General features: G+C 42.4%; 1 protein-coding gene across 3 annotated transcripts in view; it reads left to right on the forward strand.

Moving 5' to 3' along the window:
* ZFYVE26 (zinc finger FYVE-type containing 26) overlaps positions 1 to 13,859 on the forward strand; it is a 123,020-nt gene that overhangs the window by 47,869 nt on the left and 61,292 nt on the right. For all 3 annotated transcript variants that reach the window (XM_068253348.1, XM_068253349.1, XM_068253350.1), the window contains exons 17-23: positions 1,685 to 1,840; positions 3,426 to 3,650; positions 4,395 to 4,500; positions 6,076 to 6,809; positions 8,444 to 8,640; positions 12,158 to 12,262; positions 12,538 to 12,660. In XM_068253348.1, the coding sequence (XP_068109449.1) occupies positions 1,685 to 1,840; positions 3,426 to 3,650; positions 4,395 to 4,500; positions 6,076 to 6,809; positions 8,444 to 8,640; positions 12,158 to 12,262; positions 12,538 to 12,660 (1,646 nt within the window). The remainder of the gene's footprint in view (positions 1 to 1,684; positions 1,841 to 3,425; positions 3,651 to 4,394; positions 4,501 to 6,075; positions 6,810 to 8,443; positions 8,641 to 12,157; positions 12,263 to 12,537; positions 12,661 to 13,859) is intronic.

Below are 13,859 nucleotides of genomic sequence, written 5' to 3' on the forward strand. Positions count from 1 at the left end.
TTTCTCGCAAAGTGTCATTTTCCGCTTACTTGTGACAAAAAATATCTTCTATGAACTTACTATGCCTCTCAGTGAATACTTTGGGATGTCTTCTTTCCAAAATGGGGTCATTTGGGGGGTATTTATACTATCCTGGAATTCTAGCCCCTCATGAAACATGACAGGGGGTCAGAAAAGTCAGAGATGCTTGAAAATGGGAAAATTCACTTTTTGCACCATAGTTTGTAAACGCTATAACTTTTACCCAAACCAATATATACACTGAATGGGTTTTTTTATCAAAAACATGTTTGTCCACATTTTTCGCGCTGCATGTATACAGAAATTTTACTTTATTTGAAAAATGTCAGCACAAAGTTAAAAAAAATCATTTTTTTGCCAAAATTCATGTCTTTTTTGATGAATATAATAAAAAGTAAAAATCGCAGGAGCAATCAAATAGCACCAAAAGGCTTTATTAGTGACAAGAAAAGGAGCCAAAATTCATTTAGGTAGTAGGTTGTATGAGCGAGCAATAAACCGTGAAAGCTGCAGTGGTCTGAATGGAAAAAAAGTGGCCAGTCCTTAAGGGGTAGAAAGCCCTAGGTCCTCAAGTGGTTAATAGACATTCATCTGCAGATCAGATCCACCAGGATGGATCTTCAGATCTGCAGATGAATGTCTGTTAAACAAGGTGTGTATTGAGATCTGCTGATATCAGACTATGAATGCATTTTGCAGGAACGGATCTCTTGCAGGAACTGATCTTTTGCAGAAACTGATCTGTTGAATGTGTACATCATCTTTGTGTGCAGCATCTTGCAAAGATTTTATCTGATGGGGATTTCAGCTCCATAGAATACTGTGTAGCGTACTACATGGACGGGGGTAAAATTGGTCTGTGATCTTGCCTTTTCCAAAGACTTTTATCTCAAGTGTGTATGTAGCCCGATGCTACGTACACACATGCGACAACGATCGTTCGTTAAGAACGACGAACGAACTTTTAATTAATGAAAGAACGACCTAAGTAAAGGTAGTTTTAAAATGTGTGTAACGATCTGATCGTTAGAACGAACGTTACATCACAGAAAGCAACTATTGCGCCTGCGCATAAAAATGAGAAGTTCCATGGAGAAATAGTGAAATGCGCATGTCAAGCCTAGTACGAACGATCGTTTCCAACGATGTACTACTTTTGCAAACGATCGTCGTTGGTTAAAATCCGCCGAGACAGAACTTTCTTTTGTAGCGATTTGCCTCGTTCGTCGTTTGCCTTAATAGTCGTTGGTTCGTTTTTTGTAACGATCGTCGTTGGTAAAGATCGGGGAACGATCGTTACAAACGACTATAGTCGCATGTGTGTACGCACCTCAAGTCTCTCCCAATAGAAGTTCTATTTCACCTGCTGCTGGTGTAATTGCTGTTCTGTCTCCGTACTCTTCGATGAATTTTTTTTTCCAGCTTTGACTATCTAAGAAACTGATTTAGAAAGTTTGTAGTTCTGCATTAAATTGAGCCTACCTTATAATTTTAAATATAGTACTTAAACTCTGTTTAATTTCACGCTATATAAATTGTCGATGGTAAAGCCCCAAAATAGTTATTTTATATGGCAACTCAATTATTTTGATGCTGGGAACATTTTGTCGGTTTGCATTGGTGACGTGTTAAATGCATATTTATTCTTCTTCACCCATTACAGAAGAGCGAATAAGCAACCAGTTCAGAAGTAGCATCAGAGATCTTCTCCACACCTGCTTTCCAATACTGCAAGAGGAATACATAGTCCAGCAAATCATATTCAGCCATGAACTTCAACAGACTGTTGCCCAGCTGAAAGCTGCCATCAGTTCCAATGGTAAGTCAGAGAAGCAGATCACGATTATTAAGCTTGATTGTACAGAGTGACATTCTTTCCTGAATACACAGAAAAGGTCCATGCTGACACATCCAGTAGCGGCACTGAATCGCACACATTACACTGTAGTAACCAAACTGGGAGCGGCCACATACACAAAGGTTTGCTGAACCATGAGGCAGGGAGAGGGCACTTGTCGGTCAGTGTTCTGCGCATGTTTTTCTGCATGTGTTTTGCACGCCATGGACCAAATTCAGTTAAAGCGGATCCGAGATGAAAAACTATAACAAGTAACTTGTTTATATATCTTATCTAAAGTTTAGATGGTTTACGCAGCAAATATAGCTGCAAACAGTTTTAACAGAATATGATTATTTATTCCTGTGATACAATGACAGCAGCCATGTTGTTTGTAAACATTACACAGAGGCAGGCTTATCTGTATCTTGAGCCATCAGCCTAATTTCTCCCTCCTCCCCTCTGCCTCTGAAATCAATGGCTAGTAACACCTCCCCCTCCTCCTGCCCAGACTGAGCTCCCATGAGCCTTTGCTACTGCCAAGGCGCTCTGAAAATCTGTGGATGTGGCTTTTTAGTTTATAGGGAATTAGAGTATTAAAACAAGAACAAAAAAGTATTTGGCTTGAGGAATGCCCTATAAACAATAGGAAAGGAACACAACTATGCAATGTGTAAAAGTTCACCTCGGATCCACTTTAACTTTAAACAACTAATGCACCTCTGATACTTTTTTACTTCAATCCTGTTATTTTCCCTTCTGTTTATTTACATGTAATTTGCAGCTATTTACTAATTTGCAATGTGATTAATATAGTAGTGATGTCAGAAAATTGAAAACGTGGATAGCAAATCATTGAAATTAGTAAGTTAACACTGCTTTGGTCAAGTGCATAGGCTGCTTTGATTTGCTGATTCCATCTGGGTGGAGCAATGAGCATATTAAGACATTTCATTTTTTTCCCTCACAAATGGCAATTACTTCTGTCTTTTATTGAACTTGTGATCTTTTAATCTGTGCTTTATTAAAGTGTACCTGAGGTGACACGTGACTTGAGGTAAACTGGTATGTACAGTGTAAAACATATTAATAACCAGGCTGTTTTACTACTTTCATTTTGCTGCCTGAAAGCGTTCATTTCTAGGCATGGAAGTGACAACTTCTGTCTTGTCGGTACGTTGTTGGGAATATAGTAAGCATCACTCATAAGCAAATTACGACTATAAAAGTTTTCCTAGCAGAATACAACTTCTGAGCACAGGGAAAGATAAAATACATGAACTGTTGACTTTTTTTGTTTATTTAACTCTGGGACGCTTAATAGGCTGGCACTGAACAGACAACAAAACATTCAATCTAGTTTGTAAATGTTTAGATATCTTACAGTTTTATATTTAAAGTCATTTTTAGGAGTAGGATAAATTGTTTATCTCAGTTTCTACTAAAACTAAAGGTGTTTTTTTTTTGTTTTGTTTTGTTTTTTACCTTGGGTTCACTTTAAGACAAGACTATATTGTCATGTATGTATTCTCATTTCTTTAAATAACTTCTAACCCATGTTTTACAGAACCAAAAGGAAACCTCATTCAGTCCTTATTGGACCAGTCTGTAAAGCTGCAAGATGTGCAGGTGAATCCTGTCCGTAAGCAGATGACTTACCTCCTGGAAAACATGGAAGAGCGAGCTCAGTCATCTGGCATGGAAAACTTTACATTTGAACCTGTTCATCGTTTTTTTACTTACATTGATACGCTGGCGAGAGTTATTGTCCAAAGTATAAATCCAGATCTGGGTAAGTGATATGCAGTACTTACACTCTTAGGCTGCTTACACACCAAGACGTTACAGGCGCACGTTAGTGCGCCTGTAACGCTCCCCCAACACACAGTAATGTAACACAAGTGGGCTGTTCACACAGCCCACGTTGCGTTACATGTAACGCTGCACGTTCTGTGCAAAGTGCAGCATGCTACGGCGTTGGAGCGGCTATAGCCGCGTTAGACTGTTTGCACATGCGCGGTGGGGGGCGGAGAGGAGGCGGGGAGAGCCAGCTACAGTAGCCGCGCACATGGCTACTTAATATTCACTGCACTGGCGGGCGCTGATTGGCCGGCGGGACCACGTGATGCGGAGTGTCTCGCTCCGCATCACGTGGTCCCGCTGGCCAATCAGCGCCACTCTGGGAGACATTATAGGACTCGAGCCGCCTAACGCGGCTCACTCTACCGTCGGCTCTTGCAGCACCAAACGTTGTGTTAGGTGCATGTTATGCGACCTTAACGTGCCACCTAATGCAACGTCTTGGTGTGCAAGAAGCCTTAGAGATGCTCACTTTGCTACACATGGGGGTTGCAAGTGTTGCTATGGTAACGTGCATTATGCTACATGCGTACATGCATGCATGACCTATGAATTGGACAGACCCATAAGTTACTGTTTCCTTTGGTTTATTGTGTGTAATTACTAAGACCATACATCATCTAATGTAGATTCAATATTTCAGTTTTGTTGGCTAATAATGTATTTACTTTTTAAGAATCCTCTTTGGACCTGAAGGTGGGAAATCCCTTCATTCTTCTGCAACAAAAACCTTCCCAGTTGATCTCTTATTTGGTTTTTGAACGGAATGTCTCCCCGGAGAGGTAATTGATTCTTTCCATTAAAGCGTTAAGCTCCTGTCCCACAACACACAGCTGCTATTAATAATCACAGCTACTAAGATGCTAGTCAATGGCTAACAATGTTATCCAGCATAGTTGCTAATGACTGGTACAAAAAGTAACTTGTCATAGTTGCTTTAGAATGTCATGGCTGTTGTCAGCTGCACTGAGTACTAGTAGCTGGTCAGCATCTTTGTAGCTGCAACTCACCACAGCAGTGAAGTCAGCTACTTTAAAGTGAACCTTAAGTCAGGAAAAAAAGGGTTTTACTCACCTGGGGCTTCTACCAGCCCCCTGCAGCAGTCCTGTGCCCTCGCAGCCACTCACTAATCCTCTGGTCCCCCGCTGCCAGCTAGTCTAATTTTTGCCGACAGGCCCGTCAGGACTGGCCACGCGTAGCTTTTTCCACATTCCCGACTGCACCGCATACAAAAATACGCTTTGTTGCATTACGAACGCATAGATATGCGGCAACGTGTATTTTTGTACGCATTGCGGCCCGCAATAGCGCTAATTACAGTCGGGAATGTGGAAAAAGCTACGCGTGGCCAGTTCTGACGGGCCTGTCGGCAAAAACGAAACTAGCTGGAAGCGGGGGACCAGAGGAGTAGTGAGTGGCTGCGAGGGCACAGGACTGCTGCAGGGGGCTGGTAGAAGCTCCAGGTGAGTAAAACTCATTTTTTTTTTTTCTGGCATAAGTGTCCCTTTAAGTCATGTAACATAGGCTTAGTTCACACCCCAAAACATAAATGCTAGTGCTTAGCAGTTGCAATTACAATTTTCCGAGGTTTGTTTTGTGTTTTTTTGTTGTTATAAATGTGCGGTTTTTTTGCCATTCATTCAAGCTGAATCGCTCCAAAAAAAGTTGTGTAGCATTTCTGTGACTTTACCCAAAACGCAATGCTGCTATGGGAACACCCACATAGGGGGACACTGCACTAGCGCTTTGCCGATCACCGGTGATTGCAGTCTGCCCTGGTGTGATCCAGCCCTTAGTGTATTTGGAAGTGTAGTTGTATTTCCAAAAAATTAGGCTCTTATCAATATGCCACATACTAGATTTATTGATCAAAGCACTGTTTGAAGATACTACCATGTGATTTTTCTTTATTTTTTGTACCACCTGTTTCCTAATTCCATAGCTTTATTTATTCAACTAGCTGTTGTAGAATAGGTGAAAAAAATATTTCATACACATTATTGTGCACACTAGGGCTCAAATTTATCTAAACAAGTTCAGGGAGAATTGAAGCGTATCTGGTGCAAAGCAAGTGAAAAAGTTGAGCTCTGCTCAGGTCAACCAATCAAAATGCTAGGCCTGAACATCTGCTCCATGTTTGCATCAGTTCTGACCCAGTTTCCTTGCACTGGTTTTGATAAATGTGTCTCTAGTTGTTTTCTTCTTTTTTTTTTTTTTTTTTTTTTTTTTTTTTTTTTTTTTTTTTGTTTATCCCTACTCCTTTCATTTTGAAGGATCTTGCTTGTTTCTTTTGTATGTAATACATGTAAGAACATCCTGTTTTTGTTTTTTTTGTTTTTTTAATATAAATCCAACAGGTTATCAATGTTGTTAAAGAAGGAAAATGTGGACCTTAATGTTGAGCAGGTGATCATAGATTACTGCTGTGAAGCTCTGTCTTTCTGCACTGCTGCGAAAGAGAACGAAATGCAATCCCTTAAGTGGAACATTCCCCAACTAGTGCAGCAGTGTGTAGAGACCACCTTGCCTGACATGAACATCACACTTACTACATCTGAAATGAGAGCTGAATCCAACCTACAGAGCACACCAAATTCCCCTACATCTGACGGCAGCCAGTACTCTCTCACAGCTTCTGCCTTAAATTTTCTGAAAACCCAATCTCCAGTAACCGCGGCTGTTGCATGCCTGAGTGCTGTAAAATCTCAAAAACCACCCAAGTCAGGACTGTCGTGGATGGAACTGAGAGGCAGTAAGAAGGAAAGTCCTTTAGACATGGAAATGGTTTCCAAAGAATGTGATGCACTGCTTGCAGAGTTTCCAGCTTTGCAGAGGTATATTAATTTATTCTCTGCACCTTTTCGAGAAGGCCAACAAGAATCCACCTCGCTATGTGGAAAGACCTGTTCTACTTTAGTTCTGTTAGGCCAGCACTCCTCTGCTGCATCAGCAGTAGTCATTGAAGCTTTCCAAGATGCACTGTCAAAGAAGGATTGGGCCAATGCGTTGGAGCTTCTGAATCTCTACACTTGGAACCTTGAAGATCTCCAGGACGTCAGAGATGCTGTTCTATGCTGTGCTGCTTCAGAAGGTAAATCTATACGCTGTATTTAGTACCATACGAATGCAGTCTGAAGTTATTTTGAAAGGTTACTGTGACCATCTTGCCTGTGTAGCTTGTATGAATACTGTTAAAGAGGCACTGTAGTGACATATGTAAGGCAAGCTGGTCACCATAACCTTTCAACAAAACTTCAGACTGCAGTAAATTATTCAGGATACTCACCTTTATGTTAATTTTACCCGGTTTCAGAAACCATTCCTATATCTATATATTACTGTATATTTAATGTAGCCTCACCCTCCATTAATGGTTAGCCTAGGCTGATTAGCTATGCAGAATTCTAAACCACACCCCCATGCATTCTTGGTGACCATGTATATTTTGTACTTACTGTGGAACTCCATAACCAAGCATGCCGCAGAGATCACCTGACAGGAGATGAAAGATTTTACAAAGGGCAACCTCTGCCTAAATCCATTATACATTTAATATTGTAAATAAAATTAAAAATGCTGCTCTTGCATATCCAAATATTATGCTGGAGTGCCACGGTTTTATTAGTGTGAGTTAGAAACCTTAACATTGGGAATATAAGGTAATGCTCCAGAAATTGCCTTCATAGTTTAGAATTTTGAGGGGAATAATATGGTATATTTGCACTCATTGGCAGTGTAAAAAGCTTTGTGTTTTGTATGGCTTTACTTTTTGCAACAAATATGTACAAAAAAAAAAGCCTGAGTGATTGCTCATGTAGTTCTTCTACCGTATTGAGCAAACCGTGCAATTTTATTGTAAAGAGAACGGTCCTTCCCCCATCCCACCCATTACACACTAGGCCCGAAGGAAGTATAGCTGCCTGCTGGCCACAGCTGTTACTCTTTCAGCACAGACAGATGGTGGATCAAGTCTTGTGATCTTTACTGTGCTGGAGTAGGAACACACAATACTGGCAACAAATAGCTAGAGGACCAAGGTAGGAGCCAGAAGGCAGGTATTAGTGAAAGAGATCTAGTATATTCAGGGGCTCTCATTACAAGTAATAGTCTGATTAATCCTGTATCAGCTGTCAAAGGATTCCAATTCCTCAGTTGGAAGAGACACCACATCTATACAAGGTGGGCGTGCGTGCGTGTGTGCGTGTGTGCGTGTGTGCGTGTGTGTGTGTGTGCGTGTGTGCGTGTGTGCGTGTGTGTGTGCGTGTGTGTGTGCGCGCGTGTGCGTGTGTGCGTGTGTGCGTGTGTGTGTGTGTGCGTGTGTGCGTGTGTGCGCGTGTGCGTGTGTGCGTGTGTGTGTGCGTGTGTGTGTGTGTGTGTGTGCTGAGGTACTTGCATAGGTATTGGTGAATGTCAGTCCTTTTAACAATAAGTGATGATTTTGTCAACACATCAAAATATGTTGGTTGTATTTTGTTAAGCATACCTGGAACAGTGAAGTATAGGCCTTTCTATATACATTCTTAATGTAATATTGGTAAGACCAATTTAGGATAGTTTCTCAAAGGGTGCTGTATGCTACTGCACATAGAGGTCTTATAAATGCCTCATGTGACACTTTTTTTTTTTTTTTTTTTTTTTTTTTTTCTTAGACCTTTACGGTTTTTTTTCAGTTAAATCTCTGTTGTGCTTTAATTCCATTTTTTTTTTTAATTCTGTTCTCTTTAGAAAAGGATGGCTGGAAATATCTATTTGCTGTTAAGAATGCTCCATTGAGAGGCAGATTAGCCCTGCGATTATTGGACAAATGGCCATTAGACAACTGCAAGGAGATACTGTCTTACTGTGCCTGCGAATTTGACATTGAAGATAATCTAAAGATGGAACTCAGAAATAAAAGAAAGGAGCTAGAGGTGTACAGAAAGGTAGTATTTTATTCTCTTTTCAGTATACAGGCAGATGTAGATTTTAAAACGCATTTTTAGATTTATTTTTTTAATTTATTTTTTGGAATCCAACTTCTGCAACCCTTTTGTAAATACTGAAGTGAATCCTCATACCTGCTGCAGATATCCACCAGGCTGTATCCATAAAAATTACCTTCAAATTTAAAAATCTTAGACTATCAGCCATGAAGGAGGATTGACATATTAGTTTCCTTTTGGATTCATACGGTTTCTTCTCTTCACCTGAATAGACTCAGTAGTGAATCAAAGTATATGAATCGCTACTACAGTGTGTATTGAAAGACAAGAGTTTACTAAAAAGTACATTTCATATCCTGTCAAGGTTTTCTTCCGAATCCATCAAGCTGTAAATGTAAACTTTGTTGAACTTCAGCCATGGCTTTGATTTGCAGCTCTTGTCCCACCTCTTCCATCCTCCTTCTGATGAGTCATGCTATCTTCTCTGTGTATGCAGTTATCTGCTTTTCTCAGATTCCCTCTGGCAGCACTGAACACACAGAGCAGCTGTCTGCTCTATGCTCGCAGTAGAGCAGACACCATGACTCAACAGAAGGGAGAGGGAGCTAACAGAGGTTGGGCAGAACTAGAACCGCAGATGTGACCATGCTAAGGCTAAATTTCAACAGAGGTGTCAGATTATCTCAGTATTAGTCCTCATCCTAATAAATCCATATCTAAGCCCGAAATGAAAATTCCCCAACAGAGCTAGTTCTGACTAGTTTACATTGCCCTGTATTGCTCACCACTTCCTGACATGTTTTCCATAGTGCAGCGGGTGTACTGTCTCCTCCCCTCTGTGGCCTTATAGATGTTTAGAGCTACAGTACCATACATCTTCCCCTAGTCAGTGTGTATATGTTATCTAAAGTTGTTCAGAGCTACTTTAAGCCCAATCTACACGATACGATTCTTTGTGCGATTCGATTATGATTCTATTTACGATCCGATTTAAATCAGACATGTCCGATCGGGATTCAGTTCGATTTACCATTGCAAAACAATGGCAAATCGAATTGAATCGAATCCTGATCGGACATGTCTGATTTAATCGGATTGTAAATAGAATCGTAATCAAATCGCACAAAGAATCGTATCTTGTAGATGGGGCTTTAGAACTAGTCGGCACTAGCCTGTTGCAGCTTGGATTTAATCCCATAAAATGTAGATTTTTATCAGTCAAACGTCAAGACATGTAATTTGCATTGTACACCCATCAGAAAAAGTCTTATTGCTTATAAGTGTCTTTTTTCCTAAAATTAAGTTAATTCTGCAATCCTACACTCGCTGTCAGGTGTACACCACTGACATTGTGCTGCTCCCAAACACTGGCTCACTCTCTTCCTCTACCAGCTCATTCCATTGGCAAAGCTTCTATGAAATTCTGGCAAGGTTTAAATTTGCTGCAGAGTAGTAAACCAGCCATTAGGGCCTAGTTATCATTCAGCAGGTCTGGAGACTTTGCTTTTGCAGTGTTATAAACCTTTTTACTTTAGCAATAGAGTAACACTTTGCTGACAAAACCTTACCAAAGGTGGAATTCTTACCGCCCATACGCTTGCGTTCCGCTCTGTGAGCGGGAACGCAAGGTCCCGACATGTCGAACGTCTGTTTCGATGAGCGTAACGCAGGGAACGGAGCGGAATGTAGCAATGTGAACTTTCCCATAGGGAAAGCATTGCTGCGGATGCTGCGTTCCGCTTAACGGAGTGGAACGTAGGCTGAAAACAGCCTAATGTGAACGTAGCCTTAAAGGGAACCGGTACTGACTAAAATTATTTAAAATAAACACGAGGTAACTTCAAATGAACATTAAATAGTTACCTTGCCATCAGTTCATCTCAGAAGCTTACCATTTACTTCTGACAATGATCCCTTCCAGTTCTGACAACATTTTGTCAGAACTGAAATATATCAGTTGCTGTCAGTTATAGCTGAGTGGACAACTGATGTGCCCGGTAATGTCCATGTTTACCTATGGCTCAAGTGGACGATGTTACAGTTTAACAGTGTGCTGACCAGAAAACTGTTATGGGGTAATTGCCATTTTCAAAATGAAGGACTGAGAATTCCCTTGATCACAGTGGACAAACAGGACATGGGAGAGGAGAAAGAGATTGAGGAGTAGACTATACGGGAGGTAAGTATGACTTGTGTATGCTTATTTTGACTTTTAATTTTCAGTTCAGGTTTTCTTTAAAGAGACTCTGTAACATTAAAAAGATCCCCTGGGGGGTACTCACCTCGGGTGGGGGAAGCCTCCGGATCCTAATGAGGCTTCCCACGCCGTCCTCTGTCCCACGGGGGTCTCGCTGCAGCCCTCCGTGCAGCCGGTGACTGTGCCGACAGTTCAATATTTACCTTTGCTGGCTCCAGCGGGGGCGCTGTGGCGGCTTTCCGTTCCGAACTACACGGAAATACCCGATCTCATTCGGGTCCGCTCTACTGCGCAGGCGCAGGACACTTGCGCCTGCGCAGTAGAGCGGACCCGACGGCGATCGGGTATTTCCGTGTAGTTCGGAGCCGACAGCCGTCAGCGCGCCTGCGCAGGAGCCAGGAAGGTAAATATTGACGTCACCGCTGCACGGACTCCACGGAGGGCTGCAGCGAGACCCCTGACGGATGGAGGACGGCGTGGGAAGCCTCATTAGGATCCGGAGGCTTCCCCCACCCGAGGTGAGTACCCCCCAGGGGATCTTTTTAATGTTACAGTTCCTCTTTAAAGAGAACCCGAGGTGGGTTTGAAGAATGTTATCTGCATACAGAGGCTGGATCTGCCTATACAGCCCAGCCTCTGTTGCATTCCCAAACCCCCCTAAGGTCCCCCTGCACTCTGCAATCCCTCATAAATCACAGCCTCGCTGTCGACACACAGTGTGTCACAGCGGGCTGTGTTTTTCTCTATAGTGTCAGTCTGCTGCTCTCCCCACCTCCTGCAGAACTCTGGTCCCCGCCTGCATCCCTTCCCTCCCCGCTGATTAGAGGGAAGGGAGAGGACAGGGACCGGAGCTCTGCAGGAGGCGGGGGAGCAGCCGAGACTGACACTACAGATGTAAACACAGCATGCACAGCGCGGCTGTGATCTATGTCTGATTGCAGAGTGCAGGGGGACATTAGGGTGTTTTGGAATAGCAACAGAGGCTGGGCTATATAGGCAGATCCAGCCTCTGTATGTAGATAACATTCTTCAAACACACCTCGGGTTCTCTTTTAAAGTACAGGTTTTTAAAAGTTTGTATTTTAAGTGCTAAAAGACACACACGCACACGCACACGCACACGCACACGCACACGCACACGCACACGCACACACACACACACGCACACTATATATGTATGTATATGTAGCATATATTTAATAAATCATGGCTTTACTATTGCATGTTAATCTTATAAAAGACAGCACTCAAAGCCTATACAGGTTTCCTTTAAGGGGGGTTAGATTTAACAGGTGTAATATTTTTGTTTGTTCCATCTAGATTCTAAGCCTGAATGAAGATGTAGCTTGGACATCATGGCAAGATTTGAAGGAAGCTTGTGTAAAAGATCCACAGGCCGTAATTACAATCATCCTGAAAGCAAAGGTATATTAGTAGAAATGTTTACTTCATAGCTCATGGGTAATATAATAATATAGGTCTCTGTCTTTCTTTTGCATCCAGTCACATATCACTAGGGATAACTTTACAAATGTGGACTAGTGTTACATATGGGGGGGATAGACTCTAAAAACTATGTTCCCTCTATTGGCACCCAGTAGTGTTCAGATGTTGTAGTAGAGTTTAACAGTCATTACATTTAATTGATTGGTTTTGTTCTATTGTAAATCTTGCCATCCATGTTTGTGTCCCCTTTGTAGGATTATACATTATGTGAAGACTGGGGTCTCTTTTATCCCATTCCTAAGGATCTTCTAATAAATGTTTACCGTGATCATCTGCTGCATATTCTGGAGAATAAAGACACGGAGAGATCTCTGCAGGTAGGATACAGTGAGCAATTCAAAAGATCTAGAATATCAGTCCTCTTTAAACAACATGTTCAGCCTTATTTCTTCTAGCGTATAAGTTCCTATACCTTTTCTAATGTGGTCTGTCTTACTGCAGCCTTTCCTAGTGGCACAGTGGCTGTATTATCTCTGTTATATAATCTAATCTTCTTTCCTTTGCCGGGTTTGCCGGCTGAGGCAGGAATGTGCTGCTCTGCTGTGATAGGATAGAAGCTATACACACCCTCTCCAGGCCCCCTGCAGGCTCTGTATAAGTCAGACTGAGCTTTTCTCAGCTTATCACATGCTGGTTAGCAGCTATGTTTTTTTTGTTGGTAAACACTGCCTAAAACTGGTAATTACAAGCCAGGATTGCAGCAGGGAGTGGCAAAAACAGCACAGAGGGGCCCAGGAGAACATAATGAATAGAATGGTATGCTTTTTATTGTAAGAATTTGAGAGTACGGATTCTTAGTCAATAAAACAGTGTCTTGAGGTTAGACGCATGGCTTGGAGCGCCTGTCCAGGGCGGGTGCTACAAGCCAAGCCATGTGTGTCCGTTCTTCAAGGCAATGTTTTATTGACCTAATGAAGCAGGTTGGTGACAGAGTAATGTGTTTTTTAATGTGTTTTTTTTTATGTGTTTAATGCTTTTATAAACTGTATACATTGGTTGTACCATTGTGTACTGCTTGAAGAAAGTTTCTTCTCTTACCTGCAGCAGAACTTGTAGCCTAGCACAGTGTTTCCCAACCACTGTTCCGCGGCACACTAGTGTGCCGCGGGATGTTGCCTGGTGTGCCGTGCGGGGATCCCCAACCTGTGGTCCGCGGGACGCAGGACTGTCCTCTTCCAATCCCCGCCACTTTTATTACCTTAGCAGCGGCCGCTCTCCCCTCTCCGGCGCGTGTATTTATTCAAGCAGCGTATCTCCCGGCTGCTCTGTGTGTGATTCGCAGGACACAGGGCTCGGTTACCATAGTAACAGCGATACATATCGCCGTTACAGGAAGCCGCTGCTCTGCTTCCTGCCGCATCACACAGAGCAGCCGGGAGATACGCTGCTTGAATAAATACACGCGCCGGAGAGGGGAGAGCGGCCGCTGTTAAGGTAATAACAGCGGCGGGGGCACCACCTACCCATACTGGCTATACCGGGGCACTATACTGGCTATACTGGCTATACTGGCTAT

The sequence above is a fragment of the Hyperolius riggenbachi genome, chromosome 9 (genome assembly GCF_040937935.1).
Source record: "Hyperolius riggenbachi isolate aHypRig1 chromosome 9, aHypRig1.pri, whole genome shotgun sequence".
In the NCBI taxonomy this organism is placed as follows: Eukaryota; Metazoa; Chordata; class Amphibia; order Anura; family Hyperoliidae; genus Hyperolius; species Hyperolius riggenbachi.